The 27,866-nt window shown below is 44.6% G+C and overlaps 1 protein-coding gene across 1 annotated transcript; it reads right to left on the bottom strand.

The window, feature by feature from the left end:
• Nucleotides 1–962: 962 nt before the first annotated feature.
• Nucleotides 963–27,609, bottom strand: wdfy2 (WD repeat and FYVE domain containing 2). Its single transcript, XM_083776568.1, has 12 exons — nucleotides 27,342–27,609; nucleotides 26,239–26,306; nucleotides 18,436–18,509; nucleotides 14,003–14,057; nucleotides 12,815–12,965; nucleotides 10,001–10,113; nucleotides 8,149–8,275; nucleotides 7,214–7,319; nucleotides 4,942–5,043; nucleotides 3,821–3,951; nucleotides 1,883–1,991; nucleotides 963–1,291 (listed from the first exon to the last, which is right to left on the bottom strand). The coding sequence occupies exons 1-12, from the start codon at nucleotides 27,476–27,478 to the stop codon at nucleotides 1,262–1,264; spliced, it is 1,203 nt and encodes a 400-aa protein (XP_083632694.1). The 5' UTR covers nucleotides 27,479–27,609; the 3' UTR covers nucleotides 963–1,261.
• Between the last annotated feature and the right edge of the window lie 257 nt (nucleotides 27,610–27,866).

Here is a 27,866-nt window from a genome sequence, read left to right on the forward strand (position 1 = left end):
CTCTTGTGTTTGATGCAGGGTACAGCAGCATCAATAAGCAACTCAACATTGAGTATAGGTTTCAGATCCTTGTTTTGACAAACCTCAAGGATCAGCAGCCTCGTCAGCTTGTTAATGTTTACAATATATGGTTCATTATTGTTCCTGTCAATTCTGTCTTCAGAGGGGTTTAGACTTCACTATAGTTCAAAGTAGAGATGTCCCGATACTGTATCGGTATCGGAAAAAGTATTGGGGATCGGCCTTTTTTTGTCATATCGGGTCATATGGGTATCAAATATGCCAGTCTAACCACCGATCGGACACAGGGGTAATGGGGCAGGTAAATAAAATGTTGGGACATGTAGAGTTTGCTTTCGAGTTGCCCAAACTGCAAGTGCACATTCGAGTGAGGAGTCTGCTATAAACAACACAAGATAAAATAAGTAATTTTCTTTTTTTATTATTATAAATATTATTCTCCGGTAGCGGTTTTCGGTATCGGCTAACACAGAAATCGTGGTATCGGGATCGGATCGGGAACGAAAAAAGTGTATCGGGACATCCCTAGTTCAAACAAAGGTGAAAGTCTTGATTGATTTAATTAACTTCAATAATCACCGATTACTTCATTTGCGGTATGCTTCCACAGAATAATTTGTGTTCAAATATGTGTGGGGAAAAACCAGAACAAAAAACAGTTAACGTGAGAGATGTTTTTCATGCCTGTGGCTGATCGGAGAAGTTTTGCCCCCGGGGCTAACCGCGGGGAGAAAAAGAATGTAAGCATGCAACCGTCATAGTTCTGTGTCCCAGAGTTTCCAGTTTTAAGACAGGCAAGGAATGCAAGGAATGCAGTAAGTAGAAGTAAATAAACGTGTGTCAATTCATTATTTAAAAAAAAAAGCACTACACCCGTCCCACACCCAACCCACCGCACCGCACACCTCCCAACCCCTTATAGGCATAATATGCACACAAAAACACACGCTGCCTTCAATAATCCTGTATCCATTAAGGTCCGTTCCAGTCTCCCTTCTGCCCTGCATGGTCACCCCTGAAGCCTCGCCAGGTTGACTGCTGCTGACTGAGCGTTCCAACAGTTTTGTGAATTCTTTTTTCAGGACGGTTTTGGCAAAGATTACCCAGACAGACGACGACGATGTATTTTCTCCTCCTTTTCTCTTCTTCTTCTCATGTTATGACCCCTGCCTGAGGTGTAAACCTTCCATCTGGTCAGGTGAGCAGTGGTGCCTGTTGACCCTCCGGCCAAAGACATAGCTCATGATACCACAGGAGTCATGTCCCATAGCTGACGAGACGCACACGCGCACAGACACACACACACACGCGCACGCACAGGATCAACTGCTTGTGAACAGAAATGCTTCTTGTACATTTCCTATTCTAACCTTTACACTTCGTCGTTTGACGGTGTTGTACACAAAATGCTGCATGATATGTTATCAATTGTTTTTAATATTTAGACTTTTTCGTGTATGACATGAAAGTGATTAACCCATTCTGGGTGGGTACCCCTTTTGGTGTTTTAAAGCATTATAATTTTATTAATTTTATTTTTGAAATATCGTGAAAATGTGGCACGAATCTTTGCATAAATTATATTCATTCAGAGTGAACGTTATTAACTCAAATCTTTGCTTCTGGGGGAGGGTCCCTGGAACAACATATTTTGAGATGGGGGTCGGCGGCCAATTACATATATTTTTGGTGGTCCTCGACATGAAAATGTTTGAGAACGACTGACATAGAAACGCAGGTCTTTCAGAAAAGTGTCAGGATTTAGAAGGCATTTGTAGAATCGTCCTCAGGTCTAAATGGGGTTATCAAAGTTATCAAAGATTTAAATTAATAATTCTACTAATACATCACCCTGTCTCACCTGGATGATCTTGTCGGTTCCGGAGGTGAGTAGACTTCCCGTGGTTGGCTCATAGTGGATGTAAACTATGCTGTGCTTGCTGTCATGGAAAGTGGCCGTGGGTGCTCGACTGGAACGCACAAAGTGGAGAAACACAGGTTACTTTACCCCGATCAAGGAATTAATATCGGTCTCATATCGTATTCTACTAATAATTGTGCTCCATCAGAAAGATAATTCTTCCACGGTCACGGTCTGCAAACCACCTTTGTGCATTCACCAGCAAAAGTGCATTTAACCACATATTCCCCATTGTATACTTGTGTCGTGTGACAGTGTTGAGCGAAAATAATCGATCTACAACCTCACAATGTGTCACGATATGACGTGTTCCAAGTTTGTAGATCAGCTATTTTCGCTATTTGAGGAAAATGGATGAACATAATTTGCTTAATCTTTCAACGGTTCGCAAAATGTGGACTGCCCAAAATAGGGAGGGCCAGGCTGAGAGTGGTTAAGATGTGTTGATTTTGGCAGCAAAATTTGATTTTAGTTTAGTCAGTCTTTTGAATAAAATGTAATTTAGTTTTAGTTATAATTTAGTCACCTGAAATGCTTTAGTGATGCTCTCAATTTTAGTCTACTGAATCTGCAGTTGATTTAGTAGACTAAAATGTATTTTGGCGGGCCTTGATGCCGTCGTAATGACTGATTTTACAGTTGCTGAAAATGGCAGATCTGCCATATTCAGCATGCAACCAGGTGTAAAATGACTTGTGTCTTTTATTGTCTCCACCAGCCGAAGGCATGGGGGAGAGTATGTTTTGCACTCCGTCCGTCCGTGTGTCCGTCCGTCCGTCCGTCCGTGTGTCCGTGTGTCCGTCCGTCCGTGAGCAGCTAATCTCGGCCACCGTTAACCCGGTCGATGCCCAATTTTGCACACACACTCCCTGGATGCCAACCATGAACCTCTGCTCCAAACTTTCCAGAACGGCCTGTTATAGCGCCACCAGGAGGCCGCTTTGTGCAAAACAAGTTTTTGCACAGTACACCTACAGATTTTGTCCAAACATCACGCAAATTGGTACACAGTCTCTCTAGAGCCATTCAACCAAACCGGTCTTTCACATTTCTCAGACTCCATCCTGATTGGTTAAGATTGGCTTCAAATTCACAGGAGTGCTCAGTTTCAAACAAAATGCTGCAAATCATGAACACATCGCGTGATTTCCGTGAAATTGTGCACCCACATTCCCACTAGGCCGAGGACGAAATGCCACATGAACAATTTCAACTCAGCCTCAAGGTGGCGCTATAACTGGCCCAAAAGTGTTTTTACCTCTAACTGCACGGATCTGTGGATAACTTTGTATGCCAACTCCCTAGAGGCCAAGGAAAAACCTTTGCCTGGAATTTTTCACATCTGCTCTTTATAGCGCCACCAGGAGGCCGACATATGTAAAACACATTTTCTATTATTACTCCTTCACATTTTATCCAAATTTCACGCAAATCGGTACACATGATCTCCATAGTCATGTGATCAAGACAGGTTTGTTTGATTTCTCATATTCCATCCTGATTGGCCACGATTGCCTCCTACAGTTTTCAGGAGTAGCCCGCTTTGTACAAATCGCCACAACTCCTCAACGCAGCGTCCGATTGCGATGAAACTGTGCACGCATATTCCCACTAGGCCGAGGAAGAATCCTGGTGGAGACCTGTGCCGATTGGCACTTTATCTAGTTTATACTGGATCTCCTGTCCACTAGCATTTTAGTCTAGTCTAGTTTTTATTTGTTGACGAAATTGTCAATATATTTAGTCTCAATTGAAGTCTTCACAGCTTAGTTCTCATTTAGTTTCCATTTAGTTTTCGTCAGCGAAAAAAGGTAGTCGACGAACACTTTTTGTCATAGTATTAGTCGACAAAACATGGTAACGGGAAATGGAACTCACTCGTCATCCGTGATGGACTCGTGGCAGCCGTCGCAGACTCGCACCTCAAACTCGAAGCCCATGAGGGGGATGGTGGTGCGTTTGGACGAGCACTTCCCACACACTGCCTGGCCACACTTCCTACAGTGGTGCTGACACAAGTAGAAAAGCAGAAGAGAATCTAAATGATGTGCCCAGTCGACGGTCTTATAGCCTGGGCGTCCACCTATGCTTTCTATATGGCACATAGGCAGCTCCCGGCAGGATCCGCCAGAAGAATCTACACACAGCTGCCCGACATGAGACTAATTAATTAGAGAGAGAGAGGAGTGTGTGTGTGTGCAGACGATCAGAATTCAGCAGAGAGTGAGCGATGTTTGCGCTACTGTATGCTGAATTGAAGTGGACTCGGTCCCAGACTTTTTTTTCGTCCCTGGAAATAAAAACCTCTGGGTTTCCGAGGCTAACGGTCTCGTGTTGCACATGCTCAGTTGCCCTCTAGGCTGCACATGAACATAGACATTCCGTGCATAGATGTGCCACGCAATAGTAAGGCCTCGGGCCTGGTAGGTCTTAATTTCAAAGTTTTTATATTTAAATGAGATGAAGAAAGTCACCACTCGCACCACACATTTCTCTGCGAATGGTTTTAATACTGCCACATGTCGACAGGTGTGTGTAGGCTTGCAGGAGGCCTTACTTGAGCTTAGTCCAGTTACCCTGGGTAAACATAGTACCTTTCCTTTCCTTTACGTGCGCAATGAGGACAGGTATGGCTGTGCTCTAGTCTAGGTTGTGTATTTCTATGTTTTTGTGTTTGACAGTGTTTCCCAAAAAAGGAGAGTGTTTGATTGGCTGCCACACAGGCTTCATGTGCGGCCTAGAGGGCAACTGAGCATGTGCAACACCATACCTGTGTAAGAGGTGTCCTTTGGGAAACTGGGCCATTATCAACTATTATCACCCCACCATCTCTCTCCCCATTTCCTGTCAGCCCACTTTCTATTTAACCCTCTACAAAAATAATAAAATAAAGGTGAAAGCCATTAAAGCATAAAAGAAAAGGGTCCAATTTTGAAAAACAGAAAAGGAGAGGCATGATTTCAGCAAGACGAACCCTGGTCATCTGGAATCTACAGTACCTGCCGTAAGCCAATCTTCTTACTGTCCCACATCTGTTTGAAGTTCCAGAAGAAGGGCTGTTCACACTTCTGACACGAGTCACTGTCCAGCCACTCTGGGGTCTGGGCAAACACAAACACAAACACAAACACACACACACACACACACACACACACACACACACACAGGATCCCCCGCTTTAGTGTCACCTTAGCTGATTCATACACGGTGATATGGTTCTGTTACACACTGCTCATCAAAGGATGATGTGTTTTATTAATGTTGAAAAATTTAAAATAACCCGAACGAAAGCAGAGGGATGGATTAAATGTAGAAAAACACTTTATCAAAATAAAAGTATTAAGGTCTGTAAACAGCGCAATTCATGCACACTATTTTAAATCTGTTCGTGTTATGAGTACATGACCTCAGAGTGCGATTAAGCAACGCAAATTACGTTTTCAGCAAGTGTAAAATGAGTCATTACGACGGCATCAAGGCCCGCCAAAATACATTTTAGTCGACTAAATCAACTGCAGATTTAGTCAACTAAAATAGAGAGCAACACTAAAGCATTTCAGGTGACTAAGAGACTGACTAAAACTAAAATCAATGACATCGCCAAAATACATTTTTGATGTGAAATAATCGCGTCGGAATTTTGCTCCTGGTGTGCCCCTTTACAGTGCACAAAATGCATAAAAAGTGTTTAGATAATGTTCTTCTGTGAAGGTATTTAGTAATTAGTGTAGAGTGAAAACAGGAGGGGACGCTTGGGAATCTTGTCAACTACGGATAGGGTTTAAGTGGTTTTAACCCATTTTGGGCGGGAACCCCTTTTGGTGTTTTAAGCATTATGTTATACTGTACTACTTACTGTACTTGAAAAATAGCAGATCTACAAGCTTAGGGGTCTGCTATTTTTGAGAAATCGTGTAATCGTTGTAGGTCTGCTATTTTTGAAAAATCGTGACAATGTGGCGTGAATCTTTGAATATATATTCTTTCAGAGCGAACGTTAACGGTCCCTGGAACAACATATTTTCAGATGGGGGTCGGCGGCCAAATACATCTATTTTTGGGGGTCCTTGACATGAAAATGTTTGAGAACCCACTGACACATAGAAACAGAGGTTTTTCAGAAAACCGTCAGGATATAGAAGACATTTTGTAGAATTAGTTCTCAGGTCTAAATGGGTTTAAGTGGTCTTAACACCCTTACAGAGAGACACTATGTGAGTGGGCTGATCCCAGAACAGCCCGTAGCGGGGTTGAAGCACGAGACACTTGACCTTTCAAAAAGAATGTGGAATGAGGAAATCAAGAATGAATCCTTGATGAAGTATCATTCATGACTGCAGTGACAAACGGGGGGGAAAGAAACGACCGACGCCGGGGGAACAAAGCGAGGGACTTTGCCTTTTGGTTTCATTATAGCAACAATTTCTGTCCTTACTAACTAGCTTTCTGGAGAGCGACCGCCGACAGAGGACAAGAGGGAGGACGCAGGGTTGGTTATCCAATCACAGCTGGATCATAGTATGTGTGTTCCCTGCATGCCTGTTTTTTGTTTGTGCGCACACACCAGTGCGCATGTGCGTGAAATGAATCAAGGGTACACTCTGCTAATCTGGTGACCTTTCCTGACCCTCTCGGGAAGAGCTTAATCCTCAGTATGAGGGGAGAACATCTTACACAGTATTGTGTGCCTCGTCTATATAATGGTGCATTTATATAGCGCCTTTATCCAAGGCGCTATACATAGATTGTGCATTACATTCACACACACACACACACACACACACACACACACACACACACACACACACACACACACACACACACACACACACACACACACACACACACACACACACACACACACACACACACACACACACACACACACACACACACACACACACACACACACACACACACACACACACACACACACACACAGCGGCGGAAACCATGCAAGGCACCAACCAGCACATCAGGAGCAATTAGGGGTTCAGTGTCACTTCGACACTAACTCTGGGGGACATCCAGTCACTCTACCCCTGAGCCGCCGCCGCCCCGCGACCGCGTATATATCATGTACGCACGCACACGCTCGCACACACTTGGATATACTGTACTACTACGTTTGGGGGCGCAGCAGCACTGTCTCTTCACGCTGCAGAACACCAAAGTTGATGAGCGATTGAGTCTGAAAAGGGACACTGCAGGAGCTGTGTGTGTGTGTGTGCGTGCGTGCGTGCCCCTCCAAAACTCAGTCATGCCCCTCACCTCTTGTCGTGTCACATCCATGTTCCAGATGACGATTCCTCCGTCAGAGCTGCAGGAGATGAGCTGGCGAGTGTGCGACGCATAGCACAGGCCCTGCACCTTGTCACTATACGGAGAACATGCAACACACACACACACACACACACACACACACACACACACACACACACACAGACAGCAAACACATACAAAATAATGCAGTTTGCATACCTGACTTGCAACATTATTACTCAGTCAGCAGTCGGCATACCAGCTGTAATATGTGAATGTAGAGATTTGGTGTAGCGGGAAAAAAAAAGTGGACAAAATCTATACTGCAGATGATTCATTAATGAGTAATTCCCTGATTAAACTACCTACCGACAACTCTTAAATCTCATTTACCGCCAACAGCGCCATCTGGAGGTTGCGCTCAGAGCGCCATCCAGTCCTCTTAATAGGCGAAGCATTCTTATTCTGAAAGCCGTTTCACTCGGAAACTGCGAGTCAGGAAGGGAAAGTCCGCCATGAAACATGTCCCGCGATTGTCATTTAATCCACCCTAAACATGACATTTCGTAACCGAGGATCATATCGTTTAGGGAAATGAGCCGCAAATCAAGCTTGTTTTGAGCCAAAAAGAAGAATCCGAGATATTACGATCCTAAAGACTATGTCCCCATAGACCGCATAAGCCAGCAGAATTGTCATTTCCGTTTCATTTATTTATTTAGAACTGGAGTCTTATGAGCGTGTAAAGGACACAGTTGTGAACCGTAATCAATTGATATTAAAATAGGCATCCGAAGGCAATTTCGGCACAGAGGGCGTTCTAGACGCCAAATGTTAAAGAGACAGTGAAGGTGACTGTTGAGTGTGCGGCGCACACGAGTGCTTGTGTCTCACACTGACTTTGTTGTGTGTGTGTGCTATTGTGCAGTGTGTATGGGTCGTACTTGTGGCCCTGCAGCTCGATGGCGGTGCCTTTGCGCCCTCCGATGTCCCACATGATGATGGAATGGTCTGAACTACCAGAGAATAGCACCCTCTGGACGGGGTCCCAACACAGAGCCGTCACATTACCTGGGGAGCAGAGAACACACACACAAACAAGGGACTAAAATCATTTCGCTCCTATACCACCAAAAGTCATTAACACATGTGAATCCCTTGACTCCTTCAAAACTGCCCTCAAAAGGGCACCTATACGGACGGCTGCAATTCGAAACTGGCCCCAGTAAAATCTGAATCCCCCACCCACTGTATTTTTTCTCCCTGATGATTTCCTGTTTTTGGCTATATAGAAGTGTATATCAGTACGCCTCTAAATGTTTTGACCCTCTTGTAAACAAGTGTAATGCTTTATGGTGTCGTCCACTCACAGTTAACAGTTTTTGTATTGAGTTGTACTTGAAATGTACTGTAATTCTGCAAACTGTTTTATAAATAAATCAATCAAACAAAAACCAGGAAGGGCTTAATCTTAGTCAGAAACCTTGTATCTCCACGTTTCATCTTTTTACGTACAGTATTATGTAAGGGATAATGTATGGCTGAGTGGTCATCGTTTATAGATAAATCACCGACAGGCTGTGTGAGATGGAGGATGACTGATTTAAGCAGTCACACCTGGCCTGAGTCAAACTAGAACTGGACTCAGAGCTGGGTGTGGCTGCGCACCTGTTGTGCCAGGCTATCAAGAGAGAGCCTCTGTCCGGACAGTGGAGAACTATCGCCTCTCCTGTGTAAAATGTTAAATTGTGAATTATTCCCTGAACTGAGAGGAATAAAACAGTCTACTTAAGGAAGCTGCCCTGTGGTGTGTCCTTCCTTTGCCCTGGGTAGTGACTAGTCGCTCACAGGCTGATTAACCACCGACGCGACAGCGGAGGTGGAAGGTGATTTATATATAAACAATGACCACTCAGCCACACATTATCCCGTCTATTACACGGCTACTTAATACATAAATTAAAACCCAAAACACAACAAAACGACTCTTATTTCCTTGCTTGGCAATGAAAGTATTCCATAAGTGTCGCGCTGGACGGCGTCTGCCCAGCTGCAGCACCGTCGGAAAACAAGGAATTGAGTTGATCAAATAAAATCCATTTTCGGGTACTTCTTTGTCTTCTTTGTCAGGCCCAAAATAGGGACACCAGGTTTAAAGTGTTTAAGTCTGTCTATGATTTTTATAAACCTTTAACCAAATAAAAGTATTAAAGAGAGCTTGTGAATTTGCGACTAATTAACACGAAGCCCACCAGAACCGTAGAGTTAAACTAGTACCCTAGCCTGCCAGAACCGTATCCATGTTTTCCACGTACAGGTATAGTTAGCATAAAGGTGAAAATAGGACAAACACAGTTGAGCACAGCGAGACCTGAGGGAATTTGTTTTCATCTCATGGATGTTTGGCAACAGTTACCGGGGTTTCCCCAGGGTACAATTTGTAAAAAAAACAACATTCTTAACTTTACTGCACATGGAGATTTCTTTCGCAGAGTTTGAATGGGAGAAAGATGACCTGGTGACTGACACTGTACATCATGTGAAATCAGGTGACAACTCCCACAGTATCACAGTCATGTGTCTCAGTTACGTTGTCAATAATACACTGACTAGTGACTGCACAAGGATATCTGGTCTAACTTTTCTGTTCCACATAGAGGGACCTGCTAAGACTTTTAGTTCAATCCAACTGAGAACTACGCCTATACATTAGGCACCTTATTGCCTGGAGTGAGTGAGTGAGTGAGTGAGTGTGAGCGCGTGCGTGTGTGAGCGTGCGCGTGTGTGCGTGCATACCGGTGTGTCCTTTAAAGGTGGTGACAAGGCTACAGCTGTCCTGCTCCAGCTTCAAGATGGTGACCTGTCCAGACTGGTCTCCTACAAAGGCATGCCTTGTCTCGACATCAAACCTGAGAAAATGGCAGTCAAGGAATCGGAATAACTGCAGTATATACAGTACAGAATAGAAAATAACTGCAGTATAGTACTATTGCACCCCGGGGGGGAAAGAATCATGTATAATGTTAAAGGAAAATTATCTCACTTTCAAAAGATCTGGGGTCGGGCAACGGATTACATCCCAATTATGTGACGAGAACTGGAGAGGTCTAATTGAAGTATAACGAAGATTGTTGTTGGTGTCATTGGTTTTACCAGTCTACTTGTCATTCTTGTTTTTTATTTATGCTCTGATGAAGGCTGCATTTATTGGTGTGTGCCAATAAAGAAATGGAAATGTGAGTACTTTGTTCCGCCATTTATTGGTAATTTTTGGATGTGCTACCTTTTTGGATTTTTTTTAAATTCCTATTTATTTATGTTTGTAGCACAGATGATAATAGTCAGAAGGAAATCATGCATTTGTTAGTTATTTGTAGGAATTGTTGGGTTTCTTTCTCTTTAGCTAGGAAAATATTTTTTGTATATTTTGAATTTTGTAAATGAATTTTAAAACAAATTTTTAAATCTTTAAAGAAATAACTGCAGTATAGGACCCCCAAATTGACACTAATTAGCCTGCGGACCCCCATTTGAAAAGATATGCCAGGGACCCCCAGAAGATTTGTACGGCTCTAGCAGAGATTCTCAACCCGTTTAATTTCAAGGACCCCCCAGTTTGACATGCATATTAGTCTACGGAACCCCCATTTAATGGCATTTCTATCTCTGGGACCCCAATTTATATTGTAAAGTCAATGTTAATTTAACTCTCAAGAGTTAGAGTCCATTTGGTCCCAAACTATCATTTAGCTGGGGACCCCCTGCAACTCCCTCAAGGACCCCTGGGGGTCCCCGGACCGCACTTTGGGAACCTCTGGTATAGAGACCAGCTGATTAGAATTCAGTTGTTGCAATCATAAGCGTGGCCTTATTTTGTTATAAGTTTATAGTACAAACATGTATTATGCATTTCAATGTTTCTCAGCCTATCATCTAAAAATCTACAATGCAAAAACAACTATTTAGTATCCATTTTCCAATATACAACCTTAAAAATCCACTTTTGTTTTCAAATACACGAGAAGAACATAATGACAAAATAGTTTGGAATTTTGCTATTCCTTAAAGCAGAGCTTGTCAATGTGGTTTCTGGGGGGGGCCCCCCCATGGGTTCTTGAGGGGGTCCCCAGTTAAATGAGTGATAGTTAGGAACCACATGGGCCCTTATAGGTCTGTAACTCCATTTGTACACAAGAGGATCTTTCTATTAAAAAGAAAATCCCACAATTTTTGTAACCCATTTTTTCACCCCTGTGTCATTTATCTAATGTGATCCTGGGCTCTACACACCCTCCGCCAACCTGGGGAGAGCAACGGACTTGAACTCATGCTTCCTTCATGCATGCTTCCTTCATGCATGAGTGTCCAAGTCGCTCCTTTACACCTTGACAGGGGGGGAGTTTCCCTGGTTGGACGCATGGAAGGAACACGTTATTCCGACCAGTTCCTTTTCCCTCCATCGGGCGCCCCGGTTGGCCAGGCGGAGGCAGTTTAGTGACCAGGAGTACTGCATGTTTTTTGTGAGGGTACCTACCCTAGGGGACACGGGGAGAACATGCAAACTCCACACAGAAAGGCCCTTTCAGTGTAGATTGGGGTCCCCAGAAATAAACAGTAAACAAACAGGGGGTCCTTGAAATTAAAAAAGGTTGAGATCCAGTCCTTTATTTAGAGAGCAAACACCACATCTCACATTTCAGTTTGGCCTTCTCCTCCAACAAGAAAATGGTCACAAAGTGCCAATGACTTCACTCTCAGTTTCACAGGTCCCAGGATCAACTAGTTCCTCCTCTGACCTACAAACTGAAATGCATTCATCCTCTGCCACACAGCAGTAATACAGAGAAAAGCAAATAATCGCGCAAGAAGTAACCTAATTAAATTCTCTGATCTAATCTCATTTTGTAATATCTTTCGAAAAAGGAGCCCGGCATCCAATATGCAGCTACAAATCTAATTACAGGCTATCTCCATGCTGTGGTGGTTAGAGCTCAAATAACCCATTTGCTGACCACATTCATGTGCTGGCGCTTTTTGAGTTTAAAAGTCAAACAATTGGCCAATATAAAATGTCAACGTTTTTACCAAAGAATGTAGCCTTCACTGGTTTCCCTCTATTTTTTCTATTCACTTTTCTATCTATTCTAACTATAGAATGTAATTTGAACAAGACTAGCATGCCTTTGGCTTGAACGTCTCAAAATCATATCTCACACAAGTCTCATTGGTATGGATCAGCGTTGTTGCTGCAGCGTCTCACTGCCTTTCACATCATGGACATTACAGAAATCCTCCCCAACCGTATCCAGGACAACAGCATGACTAATACCTATTGTTAGCCCTCCCCGATAATAAAAGATAACTGAAATCACTCCCTGACTATCTTAACCGCGTTCAATCTGCCCATCCAATTTTGAGTATGTCATTCTCATTCTAGGTAAAAAATAAATTATTTTGGCCATGCACCCCATTACCCCCGATCTAGCTGATGCACCCCCCCACATGGGAATATAAATTGCATAAGCTATAAAGACATTTATCATATATACGGCCGATCAGCGATCGGTGGCCGATTATCGGAGCATATCCACAGCTCTAAGTTGAGGATACTGTAGTCCAGAGACCCAGGCAGCGGTGCGGTAGACTCCCAGCTGCTGGCCACTCTCTGAGCAATGCCAGGTGAAGTTCTTGTCCTGGCCCGTGGAGAGAACCCACTCCATCTCCAGCACAAACAACGCCACGGTCACTCTACCCTGGTGGGCTACAGAGGGAGAAGATGTGGACACAAGGATGAAGGTATTGGTTTGGTACACAAAACTATATATAACAGGTTTAACAATATCAAGAGAACCAGCTGAAGTCACTGTGTCAATATCACTCTACGTTCATTCAACAAATAACAAGCTTAGTTGTAAGTATCTGGAAACCTTGTTTGTATTGGAAATAACAGAGAGACCCTACGGCTGTGCCGTTTGTAAATTAGGGGAACAACAGGTTGAAAGTGTTTTTTAAGAAGCACACGTTTACGTTCTTGAGGTGACAGCCAGGGGTTCATGGCCCTGTAGGCAAAGCACAGGGGGCGGGACGCAACACGGTTTTCACATCAACAAGCTTCCAAGCAACTGAACCGTGGCACCGTTTTAGATTCCACCTCCTACCAGTGTTGTTTTCGTTGACTAAAACTTAAGACGAAAAATGTCCGTCGACTACCCTTTTTCACAGACAAACAAAATAAAAACAAATCTATGATGACTCTAACTATGACTAAATATATTGACAATTTCATCAACAAATACAAACTAGACTAAAATGTTAGGGAGGGACTAGCCTCGGTACCAGGCTTTCACTTTGTTGGTGCAAAAATTGAAAGCCTGGAGGAACGCATTGGCCGCTCTGGTCTAAAAGTGGGAGTCAACCCTTCCGGGTGGGCGTCGCTCCAAATGATGTGACGTAGCGCTGCACTAGGGGGGAGAGGAGGGGCCGGGGGTGACGGACAGATCGATGAGATCCAATCAGGGTGCGCGTTTTTCTGAGCCGCGACCCTCCCATCTAGGCCAGAAATGTCTAGCGTTAGCTCAGGCTAGGGAGGGACTAGTGGACAAGAGATTGTCAGTCGACTAAAACTGGACTGAAATGTGACTAAAACATGAAAATGATTCAAAAGACTATGACTAAAACTAAAATCTGGCTGTCAAAAACAACACCTGCCTCCTTGACACATGCATTCTCTCACGGCACGCACATGCACGGTGCACACGGCGTGCACACACACACACACACACACCCCACCCATCTCACCCTGGTAGGTGCGTGCTGGGGTCATCTTGTTGTAGTCTTCTGACAGAATGAACTCCTGAAAGACAGATAGTATACAATGTGATGATGAGACGCTTACACAAGTCCTATGCAGCAAAATCCAGACAGAGTCCTAACTTTCAGTGTAAAGAACTCCGTGTGAGGGTCCCCAGGGGGTCCCCAGGGGGACCCCGGAACTTCCAGACCCACAGGAACGCGCGAGAAATGACAGAGTTACTGTGTGGGGGAATTAGCATTTAGCTCTCTCTCTCTCTGTAATTAGCAGGCAACAGTGCAACACTATCTCTCTTCTCTCTCTCTCTCTGTTTCTAGCACAACAGCACCACTTTTGCCCCTACTGGTACTCTAAACATAGGGACAGACAGTTTTGTGGACATAGGGACATAGATAGGGACATTGCTGTTCTTTGGAGTGGTTGCACCACTCAAAAACCTGACCATTACGGATTCAATTTTACACTCTAGAGCAGGGTTCCCCAATTAATTTTCCTCAAGGGCCATATTTTGACTAGCGTACCAGGCTGGGGGCCGAGTCTGCACGCGCGAGGTCGAGGTCTTGCCCTGAAAATTCATTTTCAGGGCAAGACCCCATTTGAAAAGGATGCCCAGTTTGACATGCATAGGCTACTGACCCCCATTTAATGCCATTTATATCTGAGTCTAGAGTCTAGACCTACTGTGTGGCTCAAAATAAAACATCTTCTATCCAGAATTCAGATTGTTTTTCACCAACTAAGCAGCATGTGTCAGTATGGAAATGCATGAGTGTAATCTTGGAATTTCCCTTTTTACAAACAGTTACAATGTACTGCATTACATACAATATTCAGATACAAGAAGAAAAGGTTCTGCTTTCAAATTTACATTTGTCCTTGCAACCATTTTTTAAGGGTCAGGGTATTTTATGTCACCCGACTGACACTCTGGGAGCCAACCAGTGTTGTTTTTGGCAGCAAATTTAGATTTTAGTTTTAGTCATATTGTCTTCAATAGTTTTAATTTAGTTTCAGTCACTTTTGTCACCTGGATTGTTTTAGTGTTAGACTAGTTTTAGTCAACTAAATATCATAAGATTTTAGTCGTTTAAATCTAGTTGATATAGTCAACTAAAATGTATTTTGATGCCGTCGTAATGACGTTTTAACACTTCCTAACATTTTAGTCTAGTTTTTAATTTGTTGACGAAATTGTCATGTATATTTATTCTTAGTTTTAGCCATCATACCTTAGCTTTCATTTAGTTTCCATTTATTTTTCGTCAGTGAAAAAAAAAAAGGTAGTCGACGAACATTTTTCGTCTCAGTTTTAGTAAATCAACACTGGAGCCAACCCAGGGCAAAGGCAGGAAAGGCAAGGAGTGCACCACCACATACGTAGATGAACTGCTGTGCGACAGCTTACATCTGATAACAACACTGGCGAGCTCAAGACCCTGATGTTAGATAAGAGTGTGGAGGGCAAAGATTCAGGAGTCCCGAGTTGGCGTTGGCTGCAACTGCTAAAGACCACACTCTCATCACATCGCATTCAGATTAACCACATGTACCCTTATTGTCTCCGCCAGCCAGACCTATAACTGCACTGATCTGTATAAAGAAATGTGTACGCGCCGCCGCCACGCGCACTCCCTAGAGCAGGGGTATTCAATTAGATTAGGCCGGGGGCCACAACTGTAGAATTATTGTGCGTGGGGGGCCGCACAGTGTGCGCGCGAAGCGCGCACACTGTGGGTTCTCAAAATGCTTTTTGTGCTCAAACACGAAGATTTATGTATATTTCCGCACAGTAATGAGCAGGATAATATGTCTATACAGGTATATGCCACCTTAGAATAGATGTAGGCCTAGACCTATTTGACAGTGCATAAACAGCATTGCTTTGACATTAACGACTGGACGGGGACACACACACACACACACACACACACACACAAACACACACACACACACACACACACACTCACTCTGCTGTGGGCAGTTCAGAAACCCGTCCACGACCACCAGTGACATCATCGTTAGGCAGATTGTTTTTTAAACAAGATTTATTTACGTGAGAATAGTTTATCAGACTATAAAGATCAGATTACATAGAGCAGTGATTCCCAAAGTGGGGTCCGGTGGACCCCCAGGGTCCTGGAGGCAGTTCCAGGGGGTCCCCAGGGAAATGATGGGTTGGAACCAAATGGACCGTTATGGGTCTGTAACTGTAACTGTGTACAAATGGAACCAAATGGACCCTAACAGGGTTTATTATTGTGAGAATGATGGCTTCCATTTTCGCATTGCAACTTTTCAGGACTAGAAAGCCTGCAGTTTCTATTAGCTTGGATTCTCCATTGATGTCACTGTTGGGTGGGTTTCTGAACTGCCCACAGCCCTCCTATGTGACACAGACCGAGTAGAAAAAAACGTGTCATTTTATCATGATTATTAGTGAGGACCTATTATATGAAGATAGGTTGAAAAGTGGTCCTTTAATGATTACCGTCATTATGGTAATCAAACAATTAATATCGCACACACCATACCTGTAACTTTTATTATCCCTCTTATTATTCTTTCAAAATTCTTCCAGGGGCCACAAGGGGGCGCTCCGCGGGCCGCCAATTGAATATCCCTGCCCTAGAGAGTAAGGGAAAACCTCAGCCCTGCATTTTTCACATCTGCCTTTTCTAGCTCCACCAGGAGACCGACTATTCCATCCTGATTGGCTAATATTGACACCTAAAGTTTGCAGTGTCCCGTTTTGTACAAAATGCTGCAAATCATGAACGCAGCGTTTGACTGCGGTGAAACTGTGCATGCACTTTCACACTACGTTGAACAAATTCCCCCTTTTTTACATTGCCCAAGCTTGTTGTTTGCAAAACATTTTTTTTGAGTGGTGCACGTGTGTGATTTTGTATTACTCCTAGAAATGTTGTCCAAGCATCACACCAATCGGTACACATTATCTCTATAGTCAAATGATCAAGACGGATCAGTCAGATGTTTCCATCCTGACTGGTGAAGTCCAAACATTGCTGGCCCACATTAGCCTACCTGACCTGGCGGAGACCTGTGCTCCGACGAGCACTTTTTCCTAGTTCTAGGCATGATATAATATGCAGACATTCTGCAGAAATGGCAACATCCACGAAAAATAGACAAGCTTAGGTCATTGCGAGCTTGCATATTGTATAGGGTTTAAGCAGTTCATATTTTTCCTCTACTGCAGATGCTGTTGTATAGACTGCACTGCATTGCCTCACTAACAAAGATATTCAATGCCGATCGGCTTAAGAGCCCATTAGTACACTGAAACACCTAGCTCTTTTAAATCATTGACTGGTGCAGTGTCTGGACAAGACTGAGTGACAGAGGAATTCTACTGAATCCTCTCTCTCTCTCTGGTGTGTGTTGTGAGCGTGTGTGTGTGAGCATGTGTAAGTGCGTGCGTGCGTGCGTGCGTGTGTGTGCTTTAAGGGTATTTACTTCTTAGTCAAAATATTATGTAAAACCCTGCAGGCCTGTGTACAGAACAGAAGATACACAGTTACAGACAATTCATTTCATTTTATTGGTGTAATTCCCTTTCAAGCCTAGGACACTCAAGTAAAAAAAATATGCATACTACATCCTTGCAACGCTTGTTAACTTTGTTATTCTACCGCTGAATTTCAAATAACTGACTCAGCAGGGAGGATTCTGTGGGCCAGAACCTTTTAGAACAAACAATTAAAATGCTAAATAAAGGAACTAAACTAGGCTAGCTCTTAGAGACACTCATTAAATCACTGAGTGACTGAGCCTTTTGTTTTAGTGCCCCAACCACATGAAATGACCTACAGCTTAAATTAAAGATCTGTTCTCCCATAACATACTGTCAATTTCATTTATATATATATAAGTGTCTGCAACCGTTTTTAAACATAGCCTACGTGCTACGTCACACGTTGAGGAAATGTCACTGTTCCGGTTTTGTTTATTGCTTTGAAATGTTGTATTCTGTGTATCTCGACGACACTGCAAACGAGGATGACCGGCTCAAAGTCTTTCGAGAATAAATAAAGGTTTGAATGAATTAGTGAAATTTGCCGGCACTCAAAGTTGGCACTCAAAGTCCCGACCATGTTTCAGATCCTAGATGGAGCTACTGTAATTGTACAGCCTAGTTTCCATCTATTAAGTACATGTACTGTACACACACAGTCAGAGGAGTCTTCGTCCTGATCAAATATTGCCAAATCAAAAGGTGAAGGTATATTCCATTCAATTTGCAAGGAGAGAAAACCGGGCATCCGTTGCTTCCTCTTAGAAAGCCAGCCAAAACAAATAAGACCTTTTCAAACCCGTACATTTCCCATGGAGGAAAACTTGGGGGAGTTCATTTTGTGTTTAAAAAAAAGGGATAAAAAAGGTTGGCATTTGAACTTACACAGACAGAACCGGTGTCCGTACCCACCGACAGTCTCCTGGTTTCTGGGTTAAAGGACATACAGGTGCACGAGGCTGCGGGAAGACAGGGAAATACAAGACTGTAAAACTCTTTTGCCACCATCAAACAACTTCAGTGTTGATGTCCCGTTTTGTATTGGTCTGTTAAGAACACTGCTTATATAAAAACATTGCAGCAAAGAATCCATGGCAAAGTATTGCTGATGGATTCTGTCATGGTTATATGAAGCAGCTGCAGTGTGGTGAACCGGAGGTTTGCGGATCCACCCGTCCCGTCCATCACCGCCCATGCGAAAGGCAATTGCAGTGTGCCCACTGTGCCCTCCATGACGTCTACTAAAACCACATTACCTCAAGGAGCACCAGGCAACAGCATGTTGGAGGGCAGGGGGCTGCTAGTGTGATATTATTTTTCCTTTTTCTAACCTTTAACATTTCTTTGGTTTAGTGGTTTAATAAAATAAATCTCAGTTTGTATAGTTATACCTTGTTTTGTTTGCCTGTTTGTTCATTGTATAATTATTATACTGTATACAAGTTTTCATAATTCATTTCACACTTTCGTTTGGAAAATAGCTAGGAGGATCCAGCATGATCCAGAACTCCAGAGAGGACTCTGAGGTCATCATCCCCCGATGGCGATGGCAATGACAATGACCATAGACGTATAAAAGGGAGCAAAACTTTCCTGAGATTCCTTGCAAAGCATGAGTGGGAAGCTTGCCAAGCTTCCGCTTGCGTAATGGAAGTCCCGGGAAAAGACGCGCTGTGATTGGCCAGTAGTCACTCGAGTGGCAGCGAGAGGGGACGCGGAGGAGTCGCATAAGTGACGTCACTTGGGCAGCAACGCAGCGCAGCGTGCCTTCAGCACTCTTGTGTGTGTGCAAGAGGGGGGGCTCTTGCACACATATGGCTCCAACGAAACTGCAGCGGCCAATGAGGCATCTATTCTTTTAATATCTATGGCAATGACTGTAATAGACTAGTCATCAACTGTCAACTTGACTAATGCTTTCAGTCCTTTTAAGATAGATTATAGCTTAATAAAAGCCATATTGCATCACACTGTGAGCCTGTAGATCTACTAGATTAACTTTTTTAAATATCTATATTTTCTCGCAAAAGTGGTTAAGAATTCAAAAATATATATTTTGTACCACATGACCATGTTGTTTTTCTTGGCAAAACTGGTTGTCTTTTTTCTCAGCTTAACATTAAAATCTAGTCAATGATTCCTTTATATCATGAATATGGTTAGACAGAGGCAGAGAAAAAGATGAACGATTGTAAGTGGTTATTATAGATTCACAGCCCTACTTTCTTCTCTGAAAGAGGAGTCCAAGCTGCTTCTTTTCACCCGACAGGGGGAAATTTCCCTGGCTGGACATAGCGCGTGGAAGGAACACGTTATTCCGACCAGTTCCTTTCCCCTCCATCAGGTCTGGCCAGGGGGAGGTAGTTTAGAGACTAGGATTACAGTGTAAGCAATTTATGTGGGGGCTTAACTTTAAATGATAGAATATCTGATGGGATCTACATCGGACCCAGAAATAAAATCCATTATTGTCTCCACCAGCCGAAGGCATGGGGAGAGTATGTTTTGCACTCCGTCCGTCCGTCCGTGTGTCCGTGTGTCCGTGTGTCCGTGTGTCCGTGTGTCCGTCCGTGACCAGCTAATCTCAGCCACCGTTAACCCGGTCGATGCCAAATTTTGCACACACACTCCCTGGATGCCAACCATGAACCTCTGCCCCAAACTTTCCAGAACGGCCTGTTATAGCGCCACCAGGAGGCCGCTTTGTGCAAAACAAGTTTTTGCACAGTACACCTACAGATTTTGTCCAAACATCACGCAAATTGGTACACAGTCTCTCTAGAGCCATTCAACCAAACCGGTCTTTCAGATTTCTCAGACTCCATCCTGATTGGTTAAGATTGGCTTCCAAAATTCACAGGAGTGCTCAGTTTCAAACAAAATGCTGCAAATCATGAACACATCGCGTGATTTCCGTGAAATTGTGCACCCACATTCCCACTAGGCCGAGGATGAAATGCCACATGAACAATTTCAACTCAGCCTCAAGGTGGCGCTATAACTGGCCCAAAAGTGTTTTTACCTCTAACTGCACGGATCTGTGGATCCTGGTGGAGACCTGTGCCCAGTAGGGCACTTTTTCTAGTTATATTCTCTTACCACATGACTCATGATTCTTAGTGGTTTTTCTTTTCATTAATCACCTGTCCTGGACAGGAGTCTCTGGACATTTTACAGACAACAGCATGGGATTTCCATTTATTGCAGTGGGTGAACAAAAGGAAAATAGAAAATGGGAAGTAACACTGTTTGATAGCAAAAAAAAGACCACAGATACAGTAGTATCTATGAGACCACAAGAAAATATTTTGTATCACAGAGTAAAATAAACGACAACCAAGGCTATAATTTACCATGTTAATACTTACCACATCATAAAACTAGGTAGCTAGGCAGTGTAGGCACTATAGGCATTCTAGCGGTCATTTAACTGGAACATAATTTTGTGTTTAAAAAAAAATCGTATTGTGATTCAAATATCATATCTAGTATCGTGATTCAAATCGCATCGTGAGTTGAGTGAACCGTTACACTAGTGTACTAGGTATACAAGTAGACCCAAAAAAGGCAAATTTTAGCTTAAAGACAAATTTTAACTCTGCAGTATGATGAGTGGTCTGCTGACGAGGACAGGGACTTCTCTTCAAGCTAACATAATAACTAAAAAACATCGCGTGGATGCACCTGGGACGTATCCTCAGTGATGTATCCTGAGGTCAACGGGGCTTCGGGTCTCTCAACATCATACCCCTCACTCAGGCGACCCAGCCGGGAGTGATCAAGTCCCGGCTTAAGTCCCAGTAGCTACCCTCAATCAGTCCCACTATGGAAAAACCAGGGTCACACAATCCGTTGGAACTACTCCAGAACTTATGGAGTTAGAACAGTCTCAAAAGGTTCACAGTAAATAACACAGATTTGTAACTCACAAGTTCAGATTTGCAACTCACGTGAGTGAATTTGTGTTTCACATTTGTGTTTTGTATCCACAAGTTCAGATTTGTGTTTTGTATCCGTGTTTCGTATCTGTGTTTCGCATCTGTGTTTTGTATTTGTGTTTTGTATTTGTGTTTTGTATTTGTGTTTTGTATCTGTAATTCGCATCTGTGTTTTGTATCTGTGTTTCGCATCTGTGTTTTGTATTTGCGTTTTGTATCTGTAATTTGCATCTGTGTTTTGTATCCGTGTTTCGCATCTGTGTTTTAAACACAAATAAAAAACACAGATGTGAAACACGGATACAAAACACAGATGCAGATTACAGATACAAAACACAAATACAAAACACAAATACAAAACACAGATGCGAAACACGGATACAAAACACAAATCTGAACTTGTGGATACAAAACACAAATGTGAACCTGTGAGTTCACTCACGTGAGTTGCAAATCTGAACTTGTGAGTTACAAATCTGTGAGACTTTTGAGACTGTTTTTGAGACTCTTCTGACGTTGGGCGTTAACGAACGTCATCATTGGCTGAGGGAATCTGTCAATCATTCTGATTGACAGATTCCTCTGCCAATCAGATCGGTCCGCCTTCAGCCAATCCTATGGCTCCTTACATTGTAAGGGGGGGGGGGGCTCCTTTTGCAAGACCCCCCAGTAACTCTGTCATTTCTCAACCGTTTTGGACGGGGGTGGGCTCGTTGGAATCATGTCGACCCCCTGGGGGTGTCTTTGGGGGTCTCAAAGATCGGGGACCCCCAGGGACCCCCTGGGACCCCCCGGGACCCCCAAATGGTAACTGTCATTTCTCAACCGTTTTGAACATGGGTGGGCTCATTTGAATTGTGTCGCCCCCCCTGGGGGCGTCTTTGGGGGTCTCAAGGTTCGGGACCCCCCGGGACCCCCCGGGACCCCCAAATGGTAACTGTCATTTCTCAACCGTTTTGAACGGGGGTGGGCTCATTTGAATTGTGTCGCCCCCCTGGGGGCATCTTTGGGGGTCTCAAGGTTCGGGACCCCCAGGGACCCCCCGGGACCCCCAAATGGTAACTGTCATTTCTCAACCGTTTTGAACGGGGGTGGGCTCATTTGAATTGTGTCGCCCCCCTGGGGGCGTCTTTGGGAGTCTCAAGGTTCGGGGACCCCCAGGGACCCCCCGGGACCCTCAAATGGTAACTGTCATTTCTCAACCGTTTTGGACGGGGATGGGCTCATTTGAATCGTGTCGCCCCCCTGGGGGCGTCTTTGGGGGTCTCAAGGTTCGGGGACCCCCAGGGACCCCTGGGACCCCCAAATGGTAACTGTCATTTCTCAACCGTTTTGGACGGGGGTGGGCTCATTTGAATCGTGTCGCCCCCCTGGGGGCGTCTTTGGGGGTCTCAAGGTTCGGGGACCCCCAGGGACCCCTGGGACCCCCAAATGGTAACTGTCATTTCTCAACCGTTTTGGACGGGGGTGGGCTCATTTGAATCGTGTCGCCCCCCTGGGGGCGTCTTTGGGGGTCTCAAGGTTTGGGGACCCCCAAATGGTAACTCTGTCATTTCTCAACCGTTTTGGACGGGGGTGGGCTCGTTGGAATCATGTCGACCCCCTGGGGGTGTCTTTGAGGGTCTCAAAGTTCGGGGACCCCCACATGGTAACTCTTGACATTTTCATGATAGATCTTTATTGATGGGAGGGAGACAGAGAGAACCATTTATATTGATCTGCATATTCTTCTTACTATAGCTCTCTCTCTCTCACACACACTTTTCAGATATCACTTGATATGGACATTTAACCAAGCTATTTCCCTCTGACAAGGCTCGCCGTTACCCGACAAAACTGTGCAATTACTCAATTACTGTGCAATAAACACTCAAGCCACAACGAAAATGTATTTTGTTGCTTTTATATAAAAATAGAAATAAACACATACACTAATGTAAACTGTGGTTACAATAAACTAGACCAGTCCGTACGATGTGTGAGCTAACTAGCATGGTTCGGTTGTTAGCGTTCCTCATTGAAGCATGCAGTAGTGCAAAGCAGGTACATTTTTACTGTAAACACAAAAATAGACGAAACACACCATTAACAGCAGATATACCAGCCACAAAAGTCTCTGTGCATTTGCACACTTCTTTTTCAAGTCATGATTGATTGATTGGTTTATTAAGTTTGCAGAATTACAGTACATTTCAAGTACAACTCTAACAAAACGGTAGAGAAATGACAGAGTTACCATTTGGGGGTCCCTGGGGGTCCCTGAACCTTGAGACCCCCAAAGACGCCCCCAGGGGGGCGACAGGATTCAAATGAGCCCACCCCCGTCCAAAACGGTTGAGAAATGACAGTTACCATTTGGGGGTCCCTGGGGGTCCCCGAACCTTGAGACCCCCAAAGACGCCCCCAGGGGGGCGACACAATTCAAATGAGCCCACCCCCGTTCAAAACGGTTGAGAAATGACAGTTACCATTTGGGGGTCCCGGGGGGTCCCGAACCTTGAGACCCCCAAAGACGCCCCCAGGGGGGCGACACGATTCAAATGAGCCCACCCCCGTCCAAAACGGTAGAGAAATGACAGAGTTACCATTTGGGGGTCCCTGGGGGTCCCTGAACCTTGAGACCCCCAAAGACGCCCCCAGGGGGGCGACACGATTCAAATGAGCCCACCCCCATCCAAAACCGTTGAGAAATGACAGTTACCATTTGGGGGTCCCGGGGGTCCCTGGGGGTCCCCGAACCTTGAGACCCCCAAAGACGCCCCCAGGGGGGCAACATGATTCTAATGAGCCCATCCCCGTCCAAAATGGTTGAGAAATGACAGTTACCATTTGAGGGTCCCGGGGGGTCCCTGGGGGTCCCCGAACCTTGAGACCCCCAAAGACGCCCCCAGGGGGCCGACACAATTCAAATGAGCCCACCCCCGTTCAAAACGGTTGAGAAATGACAGTTACCATTTGGGGGTCCCGGGGGGTCCCGAACCTTGAGACCCCCAAAGACGCCCCCAGGGGGGCGACACGATTCAAATGAGCCCACCCCCGTCCAAAACGGTAGAGAAATGACAGAGTTACCATTTGGGGGTCCCTGGGGGTCCCTGAACCTTGAGACCCCCAAAGACGCCCCCAGGGGGGCGACACGATTCAAATGAGCCCACCCCCATCCAAAACCGTTGAGAAATGACAGTTACCATTTGGGGGTCCCGGGGGTCCCTGGGGGTCCCCGAACCTTGAGACCCCCAAAGACGCCCCCAGGGGGGCAACATGATTCTAATGAGCCCATCCCCGTCCAAAATGGTTGAGAAATGAAAGTTACCATTTGAGGGTCCCGGGGGGTCCCTGGGGGTCCCCGAACCTTGAGACCCCCAAAGACGCCCCCAGGGGGCCGACACAATTCAAATGAGCCCACCCCCGTTCAAAACGGTTGAGAAATGACAGTTACCATTTGGGGGTCCCGGGGGGTCCCGAACCTTGAGACCCCCAAAGACGCCCCCAGGGGGGCGACACAATTCAAATGAGCCCACCCCCGTTCAAAACGGTTGAGAAATGACAGTTACCATTTGGGGGTCCCGGGGGGTCCCTGGGGGTCCCGAACCTTGAGACCCCCAAAGACGCCCCCAGGGGGGGCGACACAATTCAAATGAGCCCACCCATGTTCAAAACGGTTGAGAAATGACAGTTACCATTTGGGGGTCCCGGGGGGTCCCAGGGGGTCCCTGGGGGTCCCCGATCTTTGAGACCCCCAAAGACACCCCCAGGGGGTCGACATGATTCCAACGAGCCCACCCCCGTCCAAAACGGTTGAGAAATGACAGAGTTACTGGGGGGTCTTGCAAAAGGAGCCCCCCCCCCCCCCCCTTACAATGTAAGGAGCCATAGGATTGGCTGAAGGCGGACCGATCTGATTGGCAGAGGAATCTGTCAATCAGAATGATTGACAGATTCCCTCAGCCAATGATGACGTTCGTTAACGCCCAACGTCAGAAGAGTCTCAAAAACAGTCTCAAAAGTCTCACAGATTTGTAACTCACAAGTTCAGATTTGCAACTCACGTGAGTGAACTCACAGGTTCACATTTGTGTTTTGTATCCACAAGTTCAGATTTGTGTTTTGTATCCGTGTTTCGCATCTGTGTTTTGTATTTGTGTTTTGTATTTGTGTTTTGTATCTGTAATCTGCATCTGTGTTTTGTATCCGTGTTTCACATCTGTGTTTTTTATTTGTGTTTAAAACACAGATGCGAAACACGGATACAAAACACAGATGCAAATTACAGATACAAAACGCAAATACAAAACACAGATGCGAAACACAGATACAAAACACAGATGCGAATTACAGATACAAAACACAAATACAAAACACAAATACAAAACACAAATACAAAACACAGATGCGAAACACAGATACGAAACACGGATACAAAACACAAATCTGAACTTGTGGATACAAAACACAAATGTGAAACACAAATTCACTCACGTGAGTTGCAAATCTGAACTTGTGAGTTACAAATCTGTGTTATTTACTGTGAACCTTTTGAGACTGTTCTAACTCCATAAGAACTACTCTGCCAGGGCTAGGAGGTACACTTCTGGCACATGGACTATAGGCTCATCATAATGGAGTGTAAATGACACTAGACCACAGTGATGTGTTGATGATCCAATTCAATGATCTTCAAGCTGTGAGTTTGTGGATTGGCTATTTTGGCAACATGACTGGTGTAAACATTAAATAGTTAAAGTAAACTTACTTGTCATGGCGTGATAGACACTAGGCCAGTATTGGCCACCGTCCCTCTTCAGCCATACCCGAATCGTCCTGTAAAGTTAGGCGAGAGCTCGGCTTAGCTTCTGAATGACAATGGCACCTGACCTCTGCTTTATTATCAGCATTATGTGCTGCCTAACCTTTATGCAGATGCATAGAACATATCACCCAATGTCACTGGTTCTCTCTGTCTCTCACACTCACACACACACACACACACACACCCACACACACACACACACACACACACACACACACACACACACACACACACACACAGCTCTAGGCAGGCAAGTGAAATGCACACAATTCACTGAATTCAGGCAAAACGAGTTGGGAGAGGAAGCAGTTGAAGATACATAATTATACTTAAATGATACTGTACTGTGCATACGTTTATCACCACCCTAACCTGTAAAGAAGAGCTATATTCCCCCTGACACACCCATGAAGTTCATTCAGCACGCTCAGCACTGCAGCCTTTTAATTAATCAGTCATGTTTAAAGATTTCCAATCCCATATCATAGCCTATGCCATGATAATAATAAAAAGACTACAGAATAGATTTCTAGTTTGAGATTAGGTCTACAATATGATCAAGCACGTACATTTTCATACGACATTGTATCAGCCTGATCTGCAAAGCATTGATCCGAGAAAAAAAGAGAACATAACTATTTTCATTGCATACATCACCCATGTGTAGAGGGTTATAGACTATGCGTAAAATGTGTAACTCTGTGGTTTATATGAACTCAAACTCAGCCTTCAGAATGACTAAGCCAGGTCAGCTGACTTTGACCGGGCAGTTTTATGGGGAAACCTGAAACGTGTCTTTTATAAAAAAAAAAACATGAAGCAACAAAAGATGGCATTGAAACAATCAAAAGGCAAACAAGACATGAGTTCCGATCGATGACCGAGCTGGAATGAGGACAGTGGAGGGACAGACAGTCAGACAGACAGACAGGGGATAATTTCACACACCGCTCGGACTTTAACTTCCTTTATGAAGCTATAGATTTCTATGCATCCAATTAAAAGCTATATCTGCCACAAATTGACGAATGCATGCATCTCTTTACCTGTCTTCAGAGACGCTGATCACCCCGTCTTCCTTGGGGATGATCACAGCCGTGGTCACAACATCATGGAATCCCTCGATCTTGCTCAGCAGGACGGGCAGACGATCCTGTGGCTTGGGCTGGACCTCGGCCGCCATGTGGAAGAAGAATCAATATCGCTAACCTCCTTCTCCAGTTTTGCCTTTTTGGTAACATAACACTTTTAGTGGAGCAGCAGCAGCAGCGTAGCCAGAGGCTGCATGGTGGTGGTGTCGTGTCGCTTCGCTGCAGACCGTGCACAGTGTTGTGGCAGCCAGGCAGCACCGCAGCAGCAGGCAGGTAGCCAAGACTGCTGCTAGTCAGCTGAGTTACGCAAACTCCGTTCCCTTCATGGGGCCAGTCCAATATGGCGGCTCTCCTACATAGACTTCTATTAAGAATGGGAACAACCAACTGGGACAAGTAGGTAGGCAGAAAAGCATTGGACCCAGGCAACAGCCCGGCTTTAATGCTCTTAGATCCATTCTATTTCAGATTGTTTTGTAG

This window comes from Protomyctophum parallelum (genome assembly GCF_964188405.1).
Source record: "Protomyctophum parallelum genome assembly, chromosome: 11".
Lineage (NCBI taxonomy): Eukaryota > Metazoa > Chordata > Actinopteri > Myctophiformes > Myctophidae > Protomyctophum > Protomyctophum parallelum.

What these genes read in the sequence shown, in the direction of transcription:
- wdfy2 (XM_083776568.1), bottom strand. Translation starts at nt 27,478, where the DNA reads ATGGCGGCCGAGGTCCAGCCCAAGCCACAGGATCGTCTGCCCGTCCTG. An exon ending in ATCAGCGTCTCTGAAGACAG is followed by an intron (nt 26,307 to 27,341) that starts GTAAAGAGATGC and finishes CTAACTTTACAG; the next exon opens with GACGATTCGGGTATGGCTGA. An exon ending in GCCTGGGTCTCTGGACTACA is followed by an intron (nt 10,114 to 12,814) that starts GTATCCTCAACT and finishes CCATTTTCTCAG; the next exon opens with GTTTGATGTCGAGACAAGGC.